At 43.5% G+C, this 23145-nt stretch overlaps 1 protein-coding gene across 1 annotated transcript; it reads left to right on the top strand.

Annotated features, from left to right (window-relative positions):
• Window positions 1-3084: 3084 nt before the first annotated feature.
• On the top strand, window positions 3085-19204 carry styk1a (serine/threonine/tyrosine kinase 1a; the record flags this gene model as incomplete). The annotated part of the gene is made up of 9 exons (XM_080786959.1): window positions 3085-3187; window positions 6628-6828; window positions 7449-7769; window positions 9564-9745; window positions 11067-11147; window positions 12121-12362; window positions 12493-12533; window positions 14062-14158; window positions 18212-19204. 9 exons carry the CDS (start codon window positions 3085-3087, stop codon window positions 18405-18407), a joined length of 1464 nt encoding a protein of 487 aa, XP_080643085.1. The 3' UTR covers window positions 18408-19204.
• Between the last annotated feature and the right edge of the window lie 3941 nt (window positions 19205-23145).

Raw genomic sequence — 23145 nt, 5'->3', positions numbered from 1 at the left:
AATGCCAGCATCAGAGTTTTGTATTCTGTGCGGGCAGCGACCTGGGAGCCAGTGGAGGGAGCGGAGCAGGGGACAAATAACTCAAATATGACAAACTGCACAGGGCAGATATAATGACAAATAACTCAAATATGAAGAATAATGACAAACTGCACAGGGCAGATATAATGACAAATAACTCAAATATGACAAACTGCACAGGGCAGATATAATGACAAATATAACTCAAATATGAAGAATAATGACAAACTGCACAGGGCAGATATAATGACAAATATAACTCAAATATGAAGAATAATGACAAACTGCACAGGGCAGATATAATGACAATATAACTCAAATATGAAGAATAATGAGAAACTACACCGGGCAGATATAATGACAAATATAACTCAAATATTTAGAATAATGACAAACTGCACCGGGCAGATATAATGACAAATATAACTCAAATATGAAGAATAATGACAAACTGCACAGGGCAGATATATAATGACAAATAACTCAAATATGAAGAATAATGACAAACTGCACAGGGCAGATATAATGACAAATAACTCAAATATGAAGAATAATGACAAACTGCACCGGGCAGATATAATGACAAATAACTCAAATATGAAGAAAACAAGTGGAATATCCGCACTTCCGCACACGATATAATTCTGCTCCCTGTCTTTTTTATTTCAACCTATAAATACTACAACGTTTCGACCCCTCCGGGCTTTCTCAAGTTGAGACACTTGGAATTGGAATAATTCAGAAACCCTGAGGGGCCCTGAGGGGCCCAGTTGCATCACCTCACACTATACGTTCACCCATTTAGGCCTGACGTCGACATTAAAACAAATGTCTTCTAAATCATGACAGTTTTCTGGAATACCTCATGTTTCTATATCAGTGGTGCTCAATATGTCATGCCAAGGACCCCCGGAAATAATATATGTAATTGGCCACCGACCCGCCATCTGAAAATATGTAGTTCCAGGGACCCCCCCCCCCCCCCTCCCAGAAGCAAAAGATTTGAGCTAAAAACTTTCACTCTGAAAGAATATAAATTCAAAGATTTGCGCCACATTTTCATGATTTTTCAAAAATCACCGAGTGCCGCACTACGAGCTTGTAGGTCTGCTATTTTTTCAATAGCTAAAGTATAACATAATGCTTAAAACACCATGAATGGGTTAAATTGCTTTCACTAATGCATAAGTCTTGACCTAAAAGCCATTAACTATAACTAACTAACTTAGTGAGAGGTGGTGCAACTGGTTCCTGGACAGCACTTTGCACACCACTTAACTAGTGTGTGTGTGTGTGTGTGTGTGTGTGTTAATATTCTTGCATGCATACTAAATTGTGCTCTTTTGACTGTACGTGTGTGTGTGTGTGTGTGTGTGTGTGTGTGTGTGTGTGTGTGACGGGCGTATATGCACACACGTCTGTGTATATGTGTAATATATGGGCGTGTTGTTGATACTTGGGAATGAGCATGTGTGTGTGTGTGTGTGTGTGTGTGTGTGTGTGTGTGTGTGTGTGTGTGTGACTGACTGTGTGCACGCACGTGTGAAGGAACAATGTAAACAAACTGGTTCAGTGACAGATCTAGAATGTCACACAATGTCTAGAATGCGCACGTGGGTGTGTGTGTGTGTGTGTGTGTGTGTGTGTGTGTGCGTGTGTGTGTGTGTGTGTGTGTGTGTGTGTGTGTGCGTGTGAGTGTGTGTGTGTGTGTGTGTGGGTGTGTTTGGGTGTGTTTGGGTGTGTTCAAACACATTGAGGGAGAGGGTAGGATGACAGTGCAGTATATTTATTATATGTATTAGCACGGCTGGGAAAGGGAAAACAAAAGGCTTCTAAATCTAAATCATGACAGTTTTCAGACAAACCCGTTTCTATATTTCAGTCAGTGGTTCTCAAACTATTTCATGTTAACTCAATATTAACCCATTCTGACCTGAGATCAGATTCATACGAGGTTTCCACTGGACACACACGGGTCTGATTAACTCAATATTAACATGTGGAGCAAGGACGTATATAATATTCAAAGATTTGCGCCACATTTTCACAATATCTTTCTAAAATAGCAGATCTACAAGCTTGTAGATCACACACACACACACACACACACACACACACACACACACGGCATGTCTGTTGATATATAAATGAACAGTAGCTGACCACAACTCAATGAGTGGTTGACAGGCGAGCAGCCTCGCTCGGTGAGTTATTTTGGGGCACGGCTGCACTGTAATTAACAGGACAAACAGGTCCTGCTATAGGACAGAATACCAAATCAGGGTTTGATTTGTTTAATAAAATATATAGCTTGAGGGTGACAAACGAAGAAAATAAATATGTTTGGAGCTACTAAAATAGAATGAAGAAAACTAGCTGCATTTTAACTGCATTTTACTGTGGGAGGGAAGGGTGTCAACCGGGGCATCTATGAAATAATTCAATGCAAACATGCATGTTGGGACAAGAGTGTCTCCAATAGTCTAGTAATTATATATCATTATAGCCTGGAACTCACCTATGCTTTTTATGGCATATAGGCAGCTCCCGGCAAGATCCGCCGGGAGAATATATGCGCAGCTGCGCGACATGAGACTAATTACTTAGAGCGACAGAGAGAGAGAGGAGCGTGTGTGTGTGTACATGTGTGCGTGTATGTCAATTTTACAAAGGTGCAGACAATCAGAAATCAGCAGAGAGTGAGCAATGTTTGCGCTACTCTATGAAGAATTGAAGTGGACTCAGACCCAGACTTTTTTTTTCTCCCTGGAAATAAAAACGTCTGGGTTTCCGAGGCTAATATTATTATAACGTAAATGAAAATATTTGAAAAAATAAGGTAAATGTTATATTTGTGGACAATCAAAAATAAGTGTGTTTTTCTAACTTACATTCTCCTTAACCCATTTAGACCCGAGGACGACTCTACGAAAATACGATTTGCGACACGTTTTCACGATTAAAAAATTAAATAAAATAGCAGATCTACAAGCGGAGTGGAGTGGCTGATCTGCTGTGGCTCATACATGCTGATCTTATACAGTGGTGTGGTTTCTCTTCAGCATGACATCATCATCCAACTCGACCCCCCCCTCCTCCTCCTCCTCCACCACCACCCTCTCCATGGAAAGACCTGATCTGTGTGTGCCGGGAGACACCGTCTGTGGTGAGTATGGTAACACCCCCTCCCCCTCCCCCTCCCCCCCTCCTCCTCCCCCTCCCCCCCTCCTCCTCCCCCTCCCCCCTCCTCCCCCCCTCCTCCTCCCCCGCCTCCCTCCCTGCCTGCCTCCCTCCCTGCCTCCCTGCCTGCCTGCCTCCCTCCCTGCCTGCCTGCCTGCCTGCCTGCCTCCCTCCCTGCCTGCCTGCCAGCCACAGTTTAAGAATACAATTAAGGCCTTTAGCAGGTGCTCTTATGCACAGCGACGTACAAAAGTGTGTATACGTAGAACCAATACAGTGGACGGCTGTGATCCCTGTAGTCAACAACAACACATGACCATCAGTAATCAGCCTTCGCCGTACGGAGTCAATTTGTTAAGGAATGATAACTCTTATCAAGAGAATTAAGTGTACAGCATGCACCCAGCCTCCAGTTCAAACACCACCACACACACACACAACACACCGATGGCATCATAGTGCACAGCACCCAGCCTCCAGTTCAAACACCACCACACACACACACACACACACACACACACACACACACACACACACACACACACACACACACACACACACACACACACACACACACACACACACACACACACACACACACACACACACACACACACACACACACACACACACACACACACACACACACACACACACACACACACACACACACACACACACTGAAGGCATCATAGTGCACAGCACCCAGCCTTCAGTTCAAACACCACCACACACACAACACACCGATGGCATCGGGTACAGCCACCCAGCCTTAACTTAACCCATTCTGACCTGAGATCAGATTCATACGAGGTTTCCACTGGACACACACTGGTCTGATCATTAACCCATTCTGACCTGAGATCAGATTCTAAAAATGTCAAGTCGTTCTTCGATTTTTCAAAAATAGCAGACCTACAAGCTCGTAGCGCGCCACTCGGTGGCGCGCTATGAGCTTGTAGATCTGCTATTTTTCAATAGCTAAAAACATAACATGATGCTAACAGCAAAATGGGTTCCCGGTCAGAATGGGTTAACTTAACTAGAGGCCTACAAAGAAATCACTGATTTGAATAAATGTGATTATCTCAATTAATTGCGATCAGACGATTAGGTAATAATCCCACTGAGCATATTTTGTATAGTCTAATAGACTACTTGATCATATATATATATATATACAGCATACAATAGCATCACAAGGCAGCAGATCCACAAGCTCTAAACGTGGCGCCAAAGCAACACTTCTTGAGCTTGTAGATCTGCTGCTTTTGAATTTGAATCCTAAAAAGTAACGGTTTTGTGGACGTAATGAGGTTTCCACCCGACATCGAGCATACAGTGAAGCTTCAAAAGAAGTAAAAAAAAAAAAAATGATTTGGCAAGATGAAACCAAACAACTTCTCTATATGGATAACATTGTTTCATACGCTTTGAGTGACTCCAATTTCGTCACCTGGATCTCCGCTGTTTGTTTTTCTCACCCACTGAGCCTCGAACCATGCAATGGCTAAAAACTGGGGTAAAAGTTGTCTAAAAATGAAAGGTTTTTTTTAGCATTCTAGGCTTAGATTAGACGTTGAGACAGCGTCGCGTCAACGTTAACATATAGACGCTCTACATTTTAATCTAAGCCTAGACTGCTAAAAAAAAAAAAACTTTCATTTATAGACTATTTTTACCCCAGCTTTCAGACGGTCATTTATGTGGTGTAATGTCATTATTACCTGGGTGAACACATTAGTGATGTCGTCTTACTCAAGTGCCAGGATGTGGATTATGTGTGACAAGCTGTATACCTACACGTTGATTGATGCCCTGCAAAACTATCCTTCAGTAAACTATACTTATACCCAAAGCTCTTAGTAGTATTCCTTGCCTCTAAATAAGAACACGACAATGTAGACGTCTAAAAGCCGACAAATGAATTGCTCAGTGGGGATGGTGGTGGCAGGCCTATTGTTTCTACGCATAGCCAGAGATACTGGAAGTGGCTTTCACAACTCAGGGCACGACATGAAGCATTTGTTCATTGTCATATAAAAGGATAATTATTAGGCAACAAAGACGTTGGTCTCGGCCCTTTTGAACCGCGATACTGTGCTGTGGAGCGACAGTTTCGAGGAAGCGTTTGGTGAGATTGACATCGCTGACTGACGAGGTAAATTTGTGCCCCAGGATTACTCAGCACGCTTTACAACGTCATCTCACATTCCAGTGTGTGTGTGTGTGTGTGTGTGTGTGTGCGTGTGTGTGTGTGTGTGTGTGTGTGTGTGCGCGCCTTACTGAAGGTGTGGTGGTGGGTGGTGCCATTATTCAAAATAGCACAACGGTGTCGTCATTTTAACATCCGTCGTTTCGGTGGAGTGACGGGAGCTTGGGTTAGACTCCAGTGTTGCAATATAGACAAGATAAGTGTGTTAATAGCGACATGCAGCATGGCTTCACTTCAACACAACATGGTACAATAATACGTTTCTAAAGTCAAACTTGTAAAATGGCATTCTGTATAGTACTACTCCCTATGGAAATACTGCCGGACGTCCCCGCCTATATGATTTTGTAAATTCTATTTTATTCAAAGTATTCTCAAAGTATTCACTTTTAAAAATCAAGGTCTAGGTCTATAGCTTGACTGGTATTACAACGTTTATCATGCTCGGGAATCTTATACTATCTATAGTTCTAATGTCAGGCCATTCTGACCTGAGATCAGATTCTAAAAATGTTCTTCTACATCCTGACAGTTTTCATTCTGACCTGAGATCAGATTCTAAAAATGTTCTTCTACATCCTGACAGTTTTCATTCTGACCTGAGATCAGATTCTAAAAATGTTCTTCTACATCCTGACAGTTTTCATTCTGACCTGAGATCACATTCTAAAAATGTTCTTCAAACATCCTGACAGTTTTCATTCTGACCTGAGATCATGATTCTAAAAACGTCTTCTACATCCTGACAGTTTTCATTCTGACCTGAGATCAGAATCTACAAATGTCTTCTGACATCCTGACAGTTTTCTGAAAAAGCCTATGTTTCTATGTCAGTCGTTCTTAGATTTTTTCAAAAATAGCAGACCTACAAGCTCGTAGCGCGCCACTCGGTGGCGCGCTACGAGCTTGTAGATCTGCTATTTTTCAATAGCTAAAGCATAACGTGATGCTATAACACCAAAAGGGGTTCCCTCCCCAAAATGGGTTAAACATGCTCCATTAACCCATTCAGGCCGGACTTAGAAAATGTATGTCTTCTAAATCCTGACAGTTTTCTGGAATAGACTACTGTACCTCATGTTTCTGTATCAGTGGTGCTCAATATTTCATGCCAATTAAGGACCCCCAAAAATGATATGTAATTGTATGTGGCCACCGAGACCCCCCCCCCCATCTGAAAATACGTCCTCCTCCCTTTCCTGTCCTTTCAGTGGTTCGGGACTACGAGACGGAGGTGATCGTGGTTCCCACCCTCTTCCTGGCGGGTTTCCTGTTCACCTGGGTGGCCGTGCTGGTGCTGAGGTGGAGCCACCGCCGCCGCCACCGCGCGCGGACCGCCTCCGCTCTGCCCCGATACCAGCACCACCGCAGACACACACACAGCCACCGGAGGGCGCTGCAGGGCATCGATGGTGAGTAGCTAGATTTCAGATCACCTTTTTGGTGTTTTAAGGGATTATGTTATACTTTAGCTATTGAGAAATAGCAGATCTACAAGCTCGTAGCGCGGCACTCGGTGCCGCGCTACGAGCTTTGTAGGTCTGCTATTTTTGAAAAACCCGTGAAAATGATAGTGTAAATCTTTGAATATATATTCTTTCAGAGATAACATTTTAACTCAAATCTTTGCTTCTGGGGGAGGTCCCTGGAACAACATATTTTTAGATGGGGGGGGGGGGGGCGGAGGCATATTACATATAATTTGTGGGGTCCTTGACATGAAATATTGAGCACCACTGATAATAGAAACATAGGTAGCCTATTTTAGAAAACTGATTCAGAAGACCGTAAATCGTAAAAATGTTTGAATATATATTCTTTCAGAGTGAATGTTTTTAACTCAGATCTACGAGCTTGTAGGTCTGCTATTTTTTGAAAAATCGAAGAACGACTGACATAGAAACATAGCTTTTTCGGTAAACTGTCAGGATGTAGAAGATTTTTTTTTAAATCTGATCTCAGGTCAGAATGTGTTTAAAGACAGATACACTGCCCTCTTCTCTCTCTCTCTCTCTCTCTCTCTCTCTACCAGCTCCTGCAGAGCTGAACGTGTTGGAACACGAAGCGCTGCCCATGACGCTGCAGCAGAACGTCAAACCCACCCCGCCAACGGCCGCTACGACCACGCCGCAGGCCGTTAGCACCCCGCCAACGGCCGCTACGACCACGCTGCAGGCCGTTAGCACCCCGCCAACGGCCGCTACGACCGGTCAGAACATGGAGGTCCAGAGGGGACGGTTCGGCAGGCTGACCCCTCTGCCTCGGTCCTTCTCCGTCCAGCGGGACAGTCACGCGGTCACGCTGCACAGAGCTGCCCTGGACCACCGCCATGTCGTCCTCAGGGTCCTGAAAGGTATTCTATTCAGTGGGCGTGGCACAGATAAGGTCCTGAAAGGTATTCTATTCAGTGGGCGTGGCACAGATAAGGTCCTGAAAGGTATTCTATTCAGTGGGCGTGACACGGATAAGGTCCTGAAAGGTATTCTATTCAGTGGGCGTGGCACAGATAAGGTCCTGAAAGGTATTCTATTCAGTGGGCGTGGCACAGATAAGGTCCTGAAAGGTATTCAGTGGGCGTGGCACAGATAAGGTCCTGAAAGGTATTCTATTCAGTGGTCGTGGCACAGATAAGGTCCTGAAAGGTATTCTATTCAGTGGCGTGGCACAGATAAGGTCCTGAAAGGTATTCTATTCAGTGGGCGTGGCACAGATAAGGTCCTCAAAGGTATTCAGTGGGCGTGGCACAGATAAGGTCCTGAAAGGTATTCTATTCAGTGGGCGTGGCACAGATAAGGTCCTGAAAGGTATTCTATTCAGTGGGCGTGACACGGATAAGGTCCTGAAAGGTATTCTATTCAGTGGGCGTGGCACAGATAAGGTCCTGAAAGGTATTCAGTGGGCGTGGCACAGATAAGGTCCTGAAAGGTATTCTATTCAGTGGTCGTGGCACAGATAAGGTCCTGAAAGGTATTCTATTCAGTGGCGTGGCACAGATAAGGTCCTGAAAGGTATTCTATTCAGTGGGCGTGGCACAGATAAGGTCCTCAAAGGTATTCAGTGGGCGTGGCACAGATAAGGTCCTGAAAGGTATTCTATTCAGTGGGCGTGGCACAGATAAGGTCCTGAAAGGTATTCTATTCAGTGGGCGTGGCACAGATAAGGTCCTGAAAGGTATTCTATTCAGTGGGCGTGGCACAGATAAGGTCCTGAAAGGTATTCTATTCAGTGGGCGTGGCACAGATAAGGTCCTGAAAGGTATTCTATTCAGTGGGCGTGGCACAGATAAGGTCCTGAAAGGTATTCTATTCAGTGGGCGTGGCACAGATAAGGTCCTGAAAGGTATTCAGTGGGCGTGGCACAGATAAGGTCCTGAAAGGTATTCTATTCAGTGGGCGTGGCACAGATAAGGTCCTGAAAGGTATTCAGTGGGCGTGGCACAGATAAGGTCCTGAAAGGTATTCTATTCAGTGGGCGTGGCACAGATAAGGTCCTGAAAGGTATTCTATTCAGTGGGCGTGGCACAGATAAGGTCCTGAAAGGTATTCAGTGGGCGTGGCACATATAAGGTCCTGAAAGGTATTCAGTGGGCGTGGCACAGATAAGGTCCTGAAAGGTATTCAGTGGGCTTGCACGGCGTGCACAGATAAAGACACTATTGACCCTTTTGGCAATAGTGGCCCATTTTTGTTCAGTATGTCGTTAGCTCTGGGATACTAGCACGATATGGGTGAGATGGTCTATGACCCGGAAATCTTAAATGGTCGCGCCCACTGAGAACACGATACATTTAACCTTTTCCCAGATGCGTATTTTTTTCCGGATTCTATAATCCCAGATTACGATTCTAATCAAAACAAGCTTTTTTTTAGGGCAGTCGCCAGACGCGGTTGCCAGGTTTATGTTTCAGGTGACTTAGATAAGCGATCCGATAGATCGATAAGACGTTGGTGGCTTCCACTTTCGGTTCATGGACCTGGGGGTATTTTCTTTTGCCTCAAGCAAACCCGCTCAGAATGGAAGGCATAAATCATTATTTAAGCAATACCTGGCAAAAGTGTTTAAAGACTTCCGTAAAACAAAAACAGCGTAACGTACCGAATCGAAACCTTCTTCTCGACGTCTTCTTCTTCTTCTCCTCCTCCTTCAGAGTCGGCGGACGCCGGCGAACGGCGCCACTTCCTGGGTTTCGCCTCCTTCCTGTCGGCGCTGGGGCCACACCCCTTCCTGCCCGCGCTGCTGGGCGCGGTGACCACCCAGACGCCGCTGGTCACCGTGGTGGAGGAGCTGGCGCACCGAGACCTGCTGGGCTTCCTGTGGCGGTGCAGACAGGTAGAGTAGGCTCAGTGCAGCGCCACCTACTGGGGGATACCTGTGGAGGTGCAGACAGGTAGAGTAGGCTCAGTACAGCGCCACCTACTGGGGGATACCTGTGGAGGTGCAGACAGGTAGAGTAGGCTCAGTGCAGCGCCACCTACTGGGGATACCTGTGGAGGTGCAGACAGGTAGAGTAGGCTCAGTGCAGCGCCACCTACTGGGGGATACCTGTGGCGGTGCAGACAGGTAGAGTAGGCTCAGTGCAGCGCCACCTACTGGGGGCTTCCTGTGGCGGTGCAGACAGGTAGAGTAGGCTCAGTGCAGCGCCACCTACTGGGGAGACTGTGGAGGTGCAGACAGGTAGAGTAGGCTCAGTGCAGCGCCACCTACTGGGGAGACTGTGGAGGTGCAGACAGGTAGAGTAGGCTCAGTGCAGCGCCACCTACTGGGGAGACTGTGGAGGTGCAGACAGGTAGAGTAGGCTCAGTGCAGCGCCACCTACTGGGGAGACTGTGGAGGTGCAGACAGGTAGAGTAGGCTCAGTGCAGCGCCACCTACTGGGGAGACTGTGGAGGTGCAGACAGGTAGAGTAGGCTCAGTGCAGCGCCACCTACTGGGGAGACTGTGGAGGTGCAGACAGGTAGAGTAGGCTCAGTGCAGCGCCACCTACTGGGGGATACCCGTGTTGTTTTTTGGCAGCAAATTTCTATTTTAGTTTTAGTCGTTTTCTTCTTGAATAGTTTTCACTTAGTTTTAGTCACATTTTAGTCACCTGGAATGTTCTTAGTGTTTAGTCTAGTTTTAGTCGACTAAATGTCATGCGATTTTAGTCGACTAAATCTACAGTTGATTTGGTCGACTAAAATGTGTTTTGACAGGCCTTGATGTCGTTGTAATGACTTATTTTACACTTTGGTTGCATGCTGAAAATAGCAGATCTACAATCTCACAATCTCTTATTGTGAGATTGTATATCTGCTATTTTCAGCATGCAACCAAGCATAAAACTGGATCTCTTTGTCCACTAGAGTCCCTTCCTAACATTTTAGTCTAGTGTTTATTTGTTGACGAAATTGTCAGTATATTTAGTCTTAGTTTTAGTCATCATAGATTCGTTTTTATTTACCTAGTGGGCATACCTGTGGAGGTGCAGACAGGTAGAGTAGGCTCAGTACAGCGCCACCTACTGGGTATACCTGTGTACTGCAGACAGGTAGACGCCTACAGTACAGTAGATAACTCTGGATCAGAACCGACGCCTACAGTACAGTAGATAACTACAGTACAGTAGATAACTACAGAACGTATAGATTGTACTTGTGTTGTGTTTCTGTAGGACAACCCGGGCGGTGAGAGACCATGTGACCTGACGGAGAAGAGGATCTTCACCATGGCTGGACAGGTGGCCTCTGCCCTGGTCAGTAACATATTAACCCCTTCAAGCCTCTGCCCTGGTCAGTAACATATTAACCCCTTCAAGCCTCTGCCCTGGTCAGTAACACAGTGTCCTAGATCATTTTTGACTTTCTTTCAAGCCCGAAAGTTTGACCGTTTTGGACAGTATCATTTAACCCATTTTAGGCGGGAACCCCTTTTGGTGTTATCATTACGTTATGCTTTAGCTATTTAAAAAATAGCAGATCTACAAGCTCGTAGCGCGCCACCGAGTGGCGCGCTACGAGCTTGTAGGTCTGCTATTTTTGGAAAAATCGAAGAACGACTGACTATAGAAACATATCTTTTTCAGAAAACTGTCAGGATGTAGAAGAACATTTTTAGAATCTGATCTCAGGTCAGAATGAAAACTGTCAGGATGTAGAAGACATGTTTTAGAATCTGATCTCAGGTCAGAATGGGTTAAACATCGTTGTCCACCCGACATGAGACGACATGTTAACATCATTATATTTATACATAGCGATATATCAGCTTTCCGATGCTTCTGAGGAGACAGAGGACATAAACCATCAGTCTGGTCTCATCGTTTGTCTCAGCGGTAGAGTGGCCGGATCGCAACCGCAAGGTCGCCAGTTCGAACCCCTGTGGGCTCCTCCCCCAGAGTTAGTGTCGAAGTGTCCTCGGGCAAAGACACTGAACCCCTGATTGCTCCTGATGTGCAGATTGGTGCCTTGCATGGTTTCTGCCGCCATCGGTGTGTATGAATGTGTGTGTGAATGAATGGGTGAATGTAATGCACCATCTATGTAAAGCGCATTGGATAAAGGCCCTATATAAATGCACCATTTACCATTTACCATCTAAATCAGTGTGTGTGTGTGTGTGTGTGCGTGTGTATGTGTATGTGTATGTGTATGTGTATGTGTGTGTGTGTGTGTGTGTGTGTGAGTGTGTGCGTGTGTGTGCGTGTGTGTGTGCGTGCGCCCGTCTAGGAGTACCTTCACACTCATGACTGCATCCACGGCAACCTGGGGGCTCGCAGCGTGCTGATTGGTGGAGACCTGACGGCCAAGCTGTGGGGTCTGGGCACCGCCTACCGCCGCCGCGGAGCCCATGGGGCGGGGGTCCCGGGGGTCCCGGGGGTCCCGGGGCCACAGGAAGCCGCCATGGAGATGAGGAAGTGGCAGGCTCCCGAGCTGCTGGCCAGGACGGCCGTCGGTCCCAGCAGCGACGTGTGAGTGGCTGCTCTCCGTTCCCTTAGATATCATCCGCTCCCGACCGGATCATACCTGAAATGAAATGGTGTCGACCTGAAAGGTTAATGCATTCTTCATAGACTTTGTTTTTCTCCGTCTGTGTTCCAGCTGGTCTTTTGGCTGCCTGCTCTACGAGATGATCACCCTGGGTGAGTACCGGTAGTTGAACCTCTACGAGATGATCACCCTAGGTGAGAACCGGTAGTGGAACCTCGTTGGAAACATGCATGTCTCATTTACACCAGTGTTGTTTTTGGCAGCAAAATTTCGATTTTTAGTTTAGTCACAGTCTTTGGACTGAAACTTCATTCAGTGTTAGTCACATTTTAGTCACCTGGAAATGTCTTAGTTTTAGTCGACTAAATCTACAGGTGATTTAGTCCACTAAAATGTGTTTTGGTGGGCCTTGATGCCGTCGTAATGAGTGTTTTTACACTTGCTGAAAATAGCCGATCTACAAGCTCACAACGCGTCAGCATGCAACCAAGAGTAAAATGACTTATTAGTGGATCTCTTGTCCACTAATAGTCCCTTCCTAACATTTTAGTCTAGTTTTTATTTGTCGACGAAATTGTCAGTATATTTAGTCTTAGTTTTAGTCACCGTAGCTTAGTTTTCATTTAGTTTCCATTTGTTTTTGTCAGTGGAAAAGGGCATTTTTCGTCTTAGTTTTAGTCGACGAAAACAACACTGATTTACATAAAGAACAGGACATACTGTTGCCCCTCAGCCACTTGCAGAGCAACATAAAACATCAAGCCTATAAAAAAACTAAAACGCAACATACGAAATCAATGAATCAAACGTAACCCAAACAGAATGATAAAACAATGGATAAAATCACTGGACGGATGGATCACTCTATAGGGCTTGTTTTTTTGTGTAAAGACCCCCATTTGAAAATATGTTGTACTCCCCCCTGTCAGGTTGTAAAGGAGCAACTTGGACACTCAGGCATGAAGGAAGCATGAGTTCAAGTCCGTTGCTCTCCCCTTGTCCCCCATATATGGGGAATAGGTTGGTGGAGGGTGTGTAGAGCCCAGGATCACATTAGATGATTGACACAGGGGTGAAAAATGGGTTACAAAATCGTGGGATAAAAATATATATTTTAATGAAAAGATGTTGTGCCTCAATGTATAGGCTCTCTGTAGGCCTCTGTTTGCTGAGATCATGTTATGTGTTTTTAGGGGACCCTCCGTTCGCTGAGATCATGTTCTGTGTTTTTAGGAGACCCTCCGTTTGCTGAGATCATGTTCTGTGTTTTTAGGGGACCCTCCGTTCTGCTGAGATCATGTTATGTGTTTTTAGGAGACCCTCCGTTCTGCTGAGATCATGTTATGTGTTTTTAGGGGACCCTCCGTTCTGCTGAGATCATGTTATGTGTTTTTAGGGGACCCTCCGTTTGCTGAGATCATGTTCTGTGTTTTTAGGGGACCCTCCGTTCTGCTGAGATCATGTTATGTGTTTTTAGGGGACCCTCCGTTCTGCTGAGATCATGTTATGTGTTTTTAGGGGACCCTCCGTTTGCTGAGATCATGTTCTGTGTTTTTAGGAGACCCTCCGTTCTGCTGAGATCATGTTATGTGTTTTTAGGGGACCCTCCGTTCTGCTGAGATCATGTTATGTGTTTTTAGGGGACCCTCCGTTTGCTGAGATCATGTTCTGTGTTTTTAGGGGACCCTCCGTTTGCTGAGATCATGGCCTACGAGCTGCTCCAGTACCTCCAGAGGGGCAAGACGCTGAAGAGACCCAGCAGCTGCTCCAACACACTGTAAGGGCAGGAAAAACTACAACTACAACTACAACCATGCTAGTATGAAATACAGAAACGGGAACCCCTTTTGGTGTTTGAAGCATCATGTTATACTTTAGCTTAATGCAAAAATAACAGATCTACAAGTTCATAGCGCGGCACCGAGTGAACTTGTTGCAAACGCAGTGAGCACTTACTACGAGACCTAGCAGATCATGTCTGTCTGTGTTTCTGTGTGTCCCCCTTTTGTGCCCATATATGGAGCTGAGTGATATTTGTTTGTGATTGATGCAAACACACTTCATATTTGGACGTATAGCTGCTTTGGGGACTCCTTATATGGTTATGGAATTGTTATTGCAATTTACGAGCTGCGTTCGCTTCCCGCGTTTGCGCGTCTTACTTGTACTGTAGGTCTGCTATCTTTGAAAAATCGGGTAAATGTGACGCAAATCTTTGAGTATAATTATTTCAGAGCAAACTTTTTTAAGTTTTAAGTCAAGAGCGGAGCTCCAACGGTCTGTTTTACCGCGGTCAACGTGTTGTTTAATTGACTTGGCTGAATAGTTAAAAACAACCCAGCTAAATGGAGGAGTGACGTATCGTGACGTTTACAACTAGTGAATTCTCCAGATGAGTATTAATTGCGAACGCAGTGAGCACTGAGCACTTACTATGAGACCTAGCAGATCATGTCTGTCTGTCTGTCTGTCTGTCTGTCTGTCTGTCTGTCTGTCCCGCTATCCAAATATGGAGTGTGTTGCATCAGCAATCACTCAGCTCCATATATGGGCACAAATGGGGCCAGGTCCACTCAGCTCCATATATGGGCACAAAAGGGGCCAGGTCCACATATACAGTAACAGCGGGACAGACACACAGACAGACAGACAGACATGATCTGCAGGGTCTCAGCTGCGTTCGCTTCCCGCGTTTGCGCGTCTTACTGGTAATTATAGTCTTGCAAGATGCTGCTGTTTAGATCATTTAACAAATACATAGCATTATAAAACAAAATACAACAAATATATCTGGGTATTGAAAACCTCAAGGGATGCAACCGTGACGTACATACCGTGCGACCACTTTGACTTCAGATTTACAACGCTAGCACTTTTCACAAACTGAAGAAGTATTATTATAGCATATATTGTACAAATCTTCTCATATGGGGGTCCCTGGCATGTCTTTTCAAATGGGGGGGGGGTCCGGCGGGGCTAATTAGTGTCTATTTGGGGGTCCTTGATGTGAAAAACCACCGGTGTATAGATAGCCTCTTTCTGGACCCTTTGTTGTACCTTTTCTGTAGAGCCATAATAATGATCTGCAGAATTAACCACTGCTCTGAAACAATATTAGACAACGTTTGAGCCACAAACGCATTGGTCTCGATCTCTCTTCTCCTTTTGTATAAATGAAATATAGGCCTATTCATGATTCTGCTTAAGCATAAAAAGAATATGGCTCTACAGTCTGTAGCCTATATTTGGGACAAACATGGGGTCCTATAAAAGGATAATTAATTCACCAAAAAAAAGTAGCCACATTATGATATGCACCAGGATATTAACCCAGTGTCAGTGTGTTTACATTCTGAGTATTCTAACTGAATAAGAAAGCTGAATAAGATACTAAAACAATCTCAGCTTACTTCTAGCCTACAGCTCTGGTTTGATTGATTGATTGAAATATGTATTAACAGTTTGCAGAATTACAGTACATTTCAAGCACAAACTCAATACAAACTAAAGACTAAAGTTAACTGTGAGTGGACGACCCAATAAAGCATTATAGCCTACACTCGTTTACAAGAGGGTCCACCTTGTTCAATTCATCAAAACATTAAGAGACGTACAAATTAATAGACACTTCTATATAGCCCCAAAAAGAACAGGAATTCATCATAAAGGAGCTGGTAAAAAGGGAATAGTTTTACGGGGACCATGCAGTCAGTTAAAGTGCATTAGGCTATGGACCAGAGCTACTTTTCCAGCTTATATTTTCTTATTCTGAAAGCCACATCAGTGTAGCCTGGCCTATAGCCTACTATAATAATTATACTCACGGTATGGTTATGGATCATGCAGTGACTGACAGATGTATGTTTGTCTTGGCAGACAGACCGCATGGTGACTTGAAGTATATCCAACATAAATCAACGTTAAGTTGACAACACGTACGTGTCTATTCAACAAGAAATGCATGGACCTTATAATTACAATAACCCAAATTAAATGAAAATAAGCTACACTAAGAGTGAAACGTCAGAGATAAGAAGAAAACTGTTGGAAATGAACGAGAACAACTCAGCCTACATAACGTACGTCTTTGTTGATGTTTTGTTGCAGCGTCTAATGCGCCAGCTGTCAATAATTAATTAATTGTTTGTAACCAACCAGCCGTTTTGTTTTCTATGGCTTGTTGTCACCAGAACGTCACACTACAGTGCACTATATCTTCGCACGGAACATTTATAGGAAATCCATGTCTGCTATACCAAAAGAATAAAAAATAAAAAGAGTATATAGTTTCAGTAGAACAGTAGTATAGCCCTTACACTATGTCATCTAAGAATAAATACTGAATGCTTCATAATGTCACAATGCTAAAGAAGAAAGCATATGAGAACAATAACATGATATTACTCACAATCGCTGCTGTTTCATTGAAGTTCCTTCAGAAGTCATGTTCTAAAAAATGCACTAACGCTAAAGCATCACTGAAAGAGGGTTAAGAGCGACATCCAGTGGACATTCTGTCGACCTACAGGTGGTTGTTAAGATGTGGTCATACAGTGTCATAATACAAATCATAGGATGCAGTGTTTGTTAAATGTTAACGCCTACTATAGCCCAAGAGGAACAGACACGAAACAATATTGGTGAAGAAAAGGAGTGACTTTTGGACAAAGTAATTTCGTTTTTGCTTTGAAAGTTTAAAGAATCAAGGTTTTATTTGTCACATGCTCATATAAGCCTATAGGCCTACAGACTTTGGACTGTGCTAACATTACAATGTCCAAACACGGTTACTAACTTACTATAATAGAAACCAGGTCTAATAAAAGTAGGAAATACAGATTAAATACAGATTTGTTTTCTCCCCTGCATCAAAATATTAGTTTTAAATCTAATCATGCTGTGATGCTGAGGCACATTTTAAGGGTCTGAACTTCTAAAGGGTCACCAAATCCTAATCTGAAAGATGCATGTTCACTTTTGAAATACCCAGATCTGCATGATCTGTTTTGTAGGATTTGGCCGCATGCGAGACATGGCCAAAGCATGTCCGGGGGTCCCTAGAGGGGGTCCCTATATTCCCCAGAGGGGGTCCCCGGCCAAATCATTGAGAACACCTTACTTATACGTACTAAAGAAACGTACAGTATGCTCAGAAGCTACAATAAAATAAATGATAATAATGATGATCATAAAAAAGACATGATCTTTAAAAAAACACATGATACAATAATACCTAAAAACAGACAGAATATATCAGTGAAATAAAGTGCACTTATACCGGACGGTGACCTCTGGTGGTGTGCGATCTCCCCTGGGAGTCTCCACTATAAAGACGTGGCCGATATACCGATACACCATAACGATTTAGCCGCGATAGCCGATACTATAATACCGATATTATGTTGAATTATTATTTTGTATAGTTTTTATTTCCCCCTTTTGTTGCCAGGGAAACAACCTTCTTTTTTACAGTCTATGGGAAACAAGTAACTATACATCTTCAATACAATAAATAACTGTTAATCTACAGCTTGGTACAGATGACCAACACACCAAACATGGCCGACACAAAATGAATGCTTATCAACAACAGATCAATACCGGCTACTGTCAGTATATTTAGTCTTAGTTTTAGTCATCATAGATTCGTTTTTTTTAAAGGTTTTTATTTAGTTTTAGTCAGTGAAAAAAGGTAGTCGACGAACATTTTCCGTCTTAGTTTTAGTCGACGAAAACAACACTGATAGTAATAAATCCTTACTGTACTTTGGTGGTCCAGGTTCTACAGTACAGTACAGTAATAACTCCTTACTGTACTTTGGTGCTCCAGGTTCTCCGTCATGAAGTCGTGCGGCCGGTGGAACCCACGCCAACGCCCCGCCCTCCCCGAGCTCATGGGGAAGCTCCTGGCGGGAGAGCGCTCGGCCAACGACAGCACGGTCCTCCGGGTTCCCGAGGCGCTGGACATGGAGAGGTACCTGAGGGAGGCGGGCTACGGGGAGGCCTACAACTACGCCGTCTTCTGATTGGCTTTCAGAGCGTCTCAGCCAATCAGCAAGGGCAGGCGGTCCTGGTGGTGGTACCCACGACCCTGAACCACTGAGCCAAAGGGAGGCCGCCCAGTCCTGGTGGTGGTACCCCGACCCTGAACCACTGAGCCAAAGGGAGGCTGCCAGTCCTGGTGGTGGTACCCCGACCCTGAACCACTGAGCCAAAGGGAGGCTGCCAGTCCTGGTGGTGGTACCCCGACCCTGAACCACTGAGCCAAAGGGAGGCTGCCAGTCCTGGTGGTGGTACCCGACCCTGAACCACTGAACCAAAGGGAGGCCGCCCAGTCCTGGTGGTGGTACCCGACCCTGAACCACTGATCCAAAGGGAGGCCGCCCAGTCCTGGTGGTGGTACCCGACCCTGAACCACTGAGCCAAAGGGAGGCTGCCCAGTCCTGGTGGTGGTACCCGACCCTGAACCACTGAGCCAAAGGGAGGCTGCCAGTCCTGGACATGAAACCAAATCAAACTTTATTTGTTGATGTATATATACGGCACGTTTCCAAGGACCAACCAAAGTGCTTCACATCACAGAGCTGAAACTTACGAAGAAAAATATATAAGAAGAAAAAGAAGGACAATAAAACAAGACAAGACAATAAAACATGTCAAAACAACATATCAATGTGCAGTACATCAAAAGTAGGCTGTGAGGGGCCCGGGGTGAACTAACTACACGTCGAAAGATAGCCAGACATTTAGAAAAGCACCAAATGAGCGAGCAGAGCGAATATGGAGCGAGTTAATAATAGGCTGCACAGGGAGACTCTTCATATACTAGACTAGAGCTCTGAAATAAATGTCAGAGCTGGAATCGACATGTAAATATGAAATAAATGTTTTAAACATGTAGCTATAGCTTATAGGTGTAATGTTAGAGACCACAGAAGACATGTAAATATGAAATAAATGCTTAAACATGTAGCTATAGGTGTAATGTTAGAGACCACAGAAGACATGTCAATATGAAATAAATGCTTAAACATGTAGCTATAGGTGTAATGTTAGAGTCCACAGAAGACATGTAAATATGAAATAAATGTTTTAAACATGTAGCTATAGGTGTAATGTTAGAGTCCACAGAAGACATGTAAATATGAAATAAATGCTTAAACATGTAGCTATAGGTGTAATGTTAGAGTCCACAGAAGACATGTAAATATGAAATAAATGTTTTAAACATGTAGCTATAGGTGTAATGTTAGAGACCACAGAAGACATGTAAATATGAAATAAATGTTTTAAACATGTAGCTATAGGTGTAATGTTAGAGACCACAGAAGACATGTAAATATGAAATAAATGCTTAAACATGTAGCTATAGGTGTAATGTTAGAGACCACAGAAGACATGTAAATATGAAATAAATGCTTAAACATGTAGCTATAGGTGTAATGTTAGAGACCACAGAAGACACGTAAATATGAAATAAATGTTTTAAACATGTAGCTATAGGTGTAATGTTAGAGACCACAGAAGACATGTAAATATGAAATAAATGCTTAAACATGTAGCTATACCTACTAGGTGTAATGTTAGAGTTAGAGTTTACAGAAGTGAACCTTTTCAAGCCTGTTTTCTCAACTCGCTGTTTCTCTGCAAGACATTATACTCTATGAGCCATATCTCCAAAACTGGTGTTGTCAAACTGAACAACCAAATAATGTACATTTTAAGCTATGATTCCCTGCTATGACATGAAACAATGAATGACAATTAAAAAACACACAAAATGCAATGACTTATCCTCGATCAGAAACGGTCACAATTATCTGACTGAGTAAATACTAAAAGTAAAAGTCTGGTATTAAAAAAACAATAATCACATTTTCAAGCATCTGTGCTGTGCAACATCAGCTGAGAGAAAATGCATGGGTCATTATTGTAGATAATGCAGTCCTCTCTTTCAAATAACGAGCACTGCCATCACATTTTTTTTAAGTTGTAGACATTATTTATTATATTTGCATTATGATATTATTGTTGACCACCAACTCAATGCTTAAAAAAAAACACAAAAAAAACAAAACAGTCCTGCCAGGATTTTGTCGTTTTCCGTGATTTAAAAATATTATAATACAATAAAATTGGTATAGTTTGCGGTAGCGTTTAGTAAAGAACTAACTGTGGGGAAATGTACAAGACTGAGAATCAAACCAAGCAACGCTCTGCTCGCCGTTCTCTTTTACGCGGCATAGAAATATTAACCCATTTTGGGGTTTTAAACATTATGTTATAATTTAGCTATTGAAAAATAGCAGATCTACAAGCTCATAACGCACCACCGAGTTTGCGCGCTACGAGCTCGTAGGTCTGCTATTTTTGAAAAATCGTAAAAAATGCGGCACAAATCTTTGAATATATATTCTTTCAGAGAGAGCGAACACATTTCTTATTTCAACGTCAGGCCTAAATGGGGAAATAAAGTGCAGCGCTTTAGAAAAAAACACTAAACATGAGCAATATAGATCTCGTATACTGAGATCAGATTCTAAAAATGTCTTCTACAACCGGACAGTTTTCTGAAAAAGCTCTGATTCTATGTCAGCTGTTCTTCGATTTTTCAAAAATAGCAGATCTACAAGCTTGTAGCTCGCCACCGAGTGGCGCGCTACGAGCTTGTAGATCTGCTGTTTTTCAATAGCTAAAGCATAACATAACGCTAAAACCAAAAGGGGTTCCCGCCCCAAAATGAGTTTTAAGTGCAGCTCTTAGCCTCATTATAAGGATGGGAGCCGGAAATTTAAATCAAAAACACTTCAAATAAATGTTGATTGACGGCAGTCAGCCGTTTGCAATTTCGTGAAATCCTGGCGGAAAAGGCAAAACGTAAAGAAGACACTACAGTTAGCGGACAGCATTAGAACTAGGGGTCACCAACATGTCCATATATGGACTTAATGTGTCTGTGGCAAAGATACTTAACAAAATGTTAGATTTTCAGTTTCATACGCACCATTAGAACGTTCTCCTTTAGATTTTCAGTGTCATACGCACCCTTAGAGAACGTTCTCATTTAGATCATAACACCCACTTACTGAATTTTCAAGTCTCCAGCTTTTCTTCAGAATAAATATGGGAATGATTTATTATGACACTATGGAGCATTATAGGAGTCCAACTTAGTACTACTGCATGGTTCTCAAAGTGTTTTATTTTGGAAAGACCCCCGTGAAGGAGAATTCCTCAACCCTAAACCCTCATTGAACTGAATTGAATTGAATGGGGCTATGGTTCTGCTAATTCACTTATTTCCATCGCTCAAAAATATGTATTTTTGTATATCTTCATAATGTAAATTGTATATCCCAAGCGGCAACACTTTACTACTTATTTCGATGGAAATAAGCGAATTAGCACATAATTATAAGCCCATTGAGGGCTTATAATTAGGGGAAACGGCCAAAATAACACCTGGACCTCTTTGGTGGGGACGTAACGACTACAGGTAAAGGTGAGAAAACCTTCTAGCGTGGGTCCGTTTGGGTCCGTTTGGGTCCGTTTGAACAGTCTCAGAGTTACAGTGTGGTCATCCAGGGCCATCTATTCATGTGTTTCTGCTAATATCATCGTCCACTCATTCTGTACGTCCTTGGCAAAAAAATTCCAGCACAATAAGCCATGCATGCGACATGGCGATGACCCCTGATTAAAACTAACGGGGGAAAAAGAAAATACCACATGTCACTGCTAATAAAGAGCGCTACTAGGCATAATTATGAACTGTATACATGTAGTATAGGTTAAACTGTACGTACACAATGTGTGACACGGCTATGAGGAAGACAGATATGCATCTATTTGCAAAGTTCCTTGATCAGAGGACAAGCTACTACTGTACTGTACTGTACTGTACTGTACTGTACAGTACTGTACTGTACTGTACTGTACTGTACTGTACTGTACTCGTTTTCAGTCAAAAGGGGGAAAGGCAACAGATTGAAATCACGCACAAGCAAGCACGCATGATACCCACACACAAGCACGCACGCACACACACACACACACACACAAACACACACTCACGGACGCACGCACGCACCAACACACAGGCACACGCACGCACCAACACACAAGCACACGCACGCACCAACACACAAGCACACGCACGCACCAACACACAAGCACACGCACGCACCAACACACAAGCACACCCACGCACCCATACACAAGCACACACGCACACACACTTATGGAATGATAATATGAAAAAGCAGTTTTTAAAAATGAGACAATCCTCATTGTCTGGTTATTAGAAACTGGAGATAAAAAAAGGCCTCTAATATGATGTTCACAAAAACACGACACACTTTTCTAAAAAGCTTAAATAAGGCAGTCCAGCTAAAACAAAGAAAGGTGCATTTAAATATAATAAAGACAAAGAATAAAACGTACTATTATTATTATTATTATTATTACAGTATAGTCGTTGGGTCTTCTTTTCAAACAAACAAACAAACAAACAAAACTCATTCACGCTTTGATTACTTCATTTTTTTTGTCCTAAATTTAGGTCCACATAATTTGAGGCTGCAAATCCATTAGGCCTCGTTCACTTCATAGGACAAAGTTAGAAAGGTTCTTTAACCCATTCTGACCTGAGATCAGATTCATACGAGGTTTCCACGGGACACACACTGGTCTGATTAACCCATTCTGACCTGAGATCAGATTCATACGGGGTTTCCACGGGACACACACTGGTCTGATGAACCC

This window comes from Protomyctophum bolini (assembly GCF_963924005.1).
Source record: "Protomyctophum bolini genome assembly, chromosome: 17".
Taxonomy (NCBI): Eukaryota; Metazoa; Chordata; class Actinopteri; order Myctophiformes; family Myctophidae; genus Protomyctophum; species Protomyctophum bolini.
This window is presented reverse-complemented; position numbering and strand designations above follow the sequence as displayed.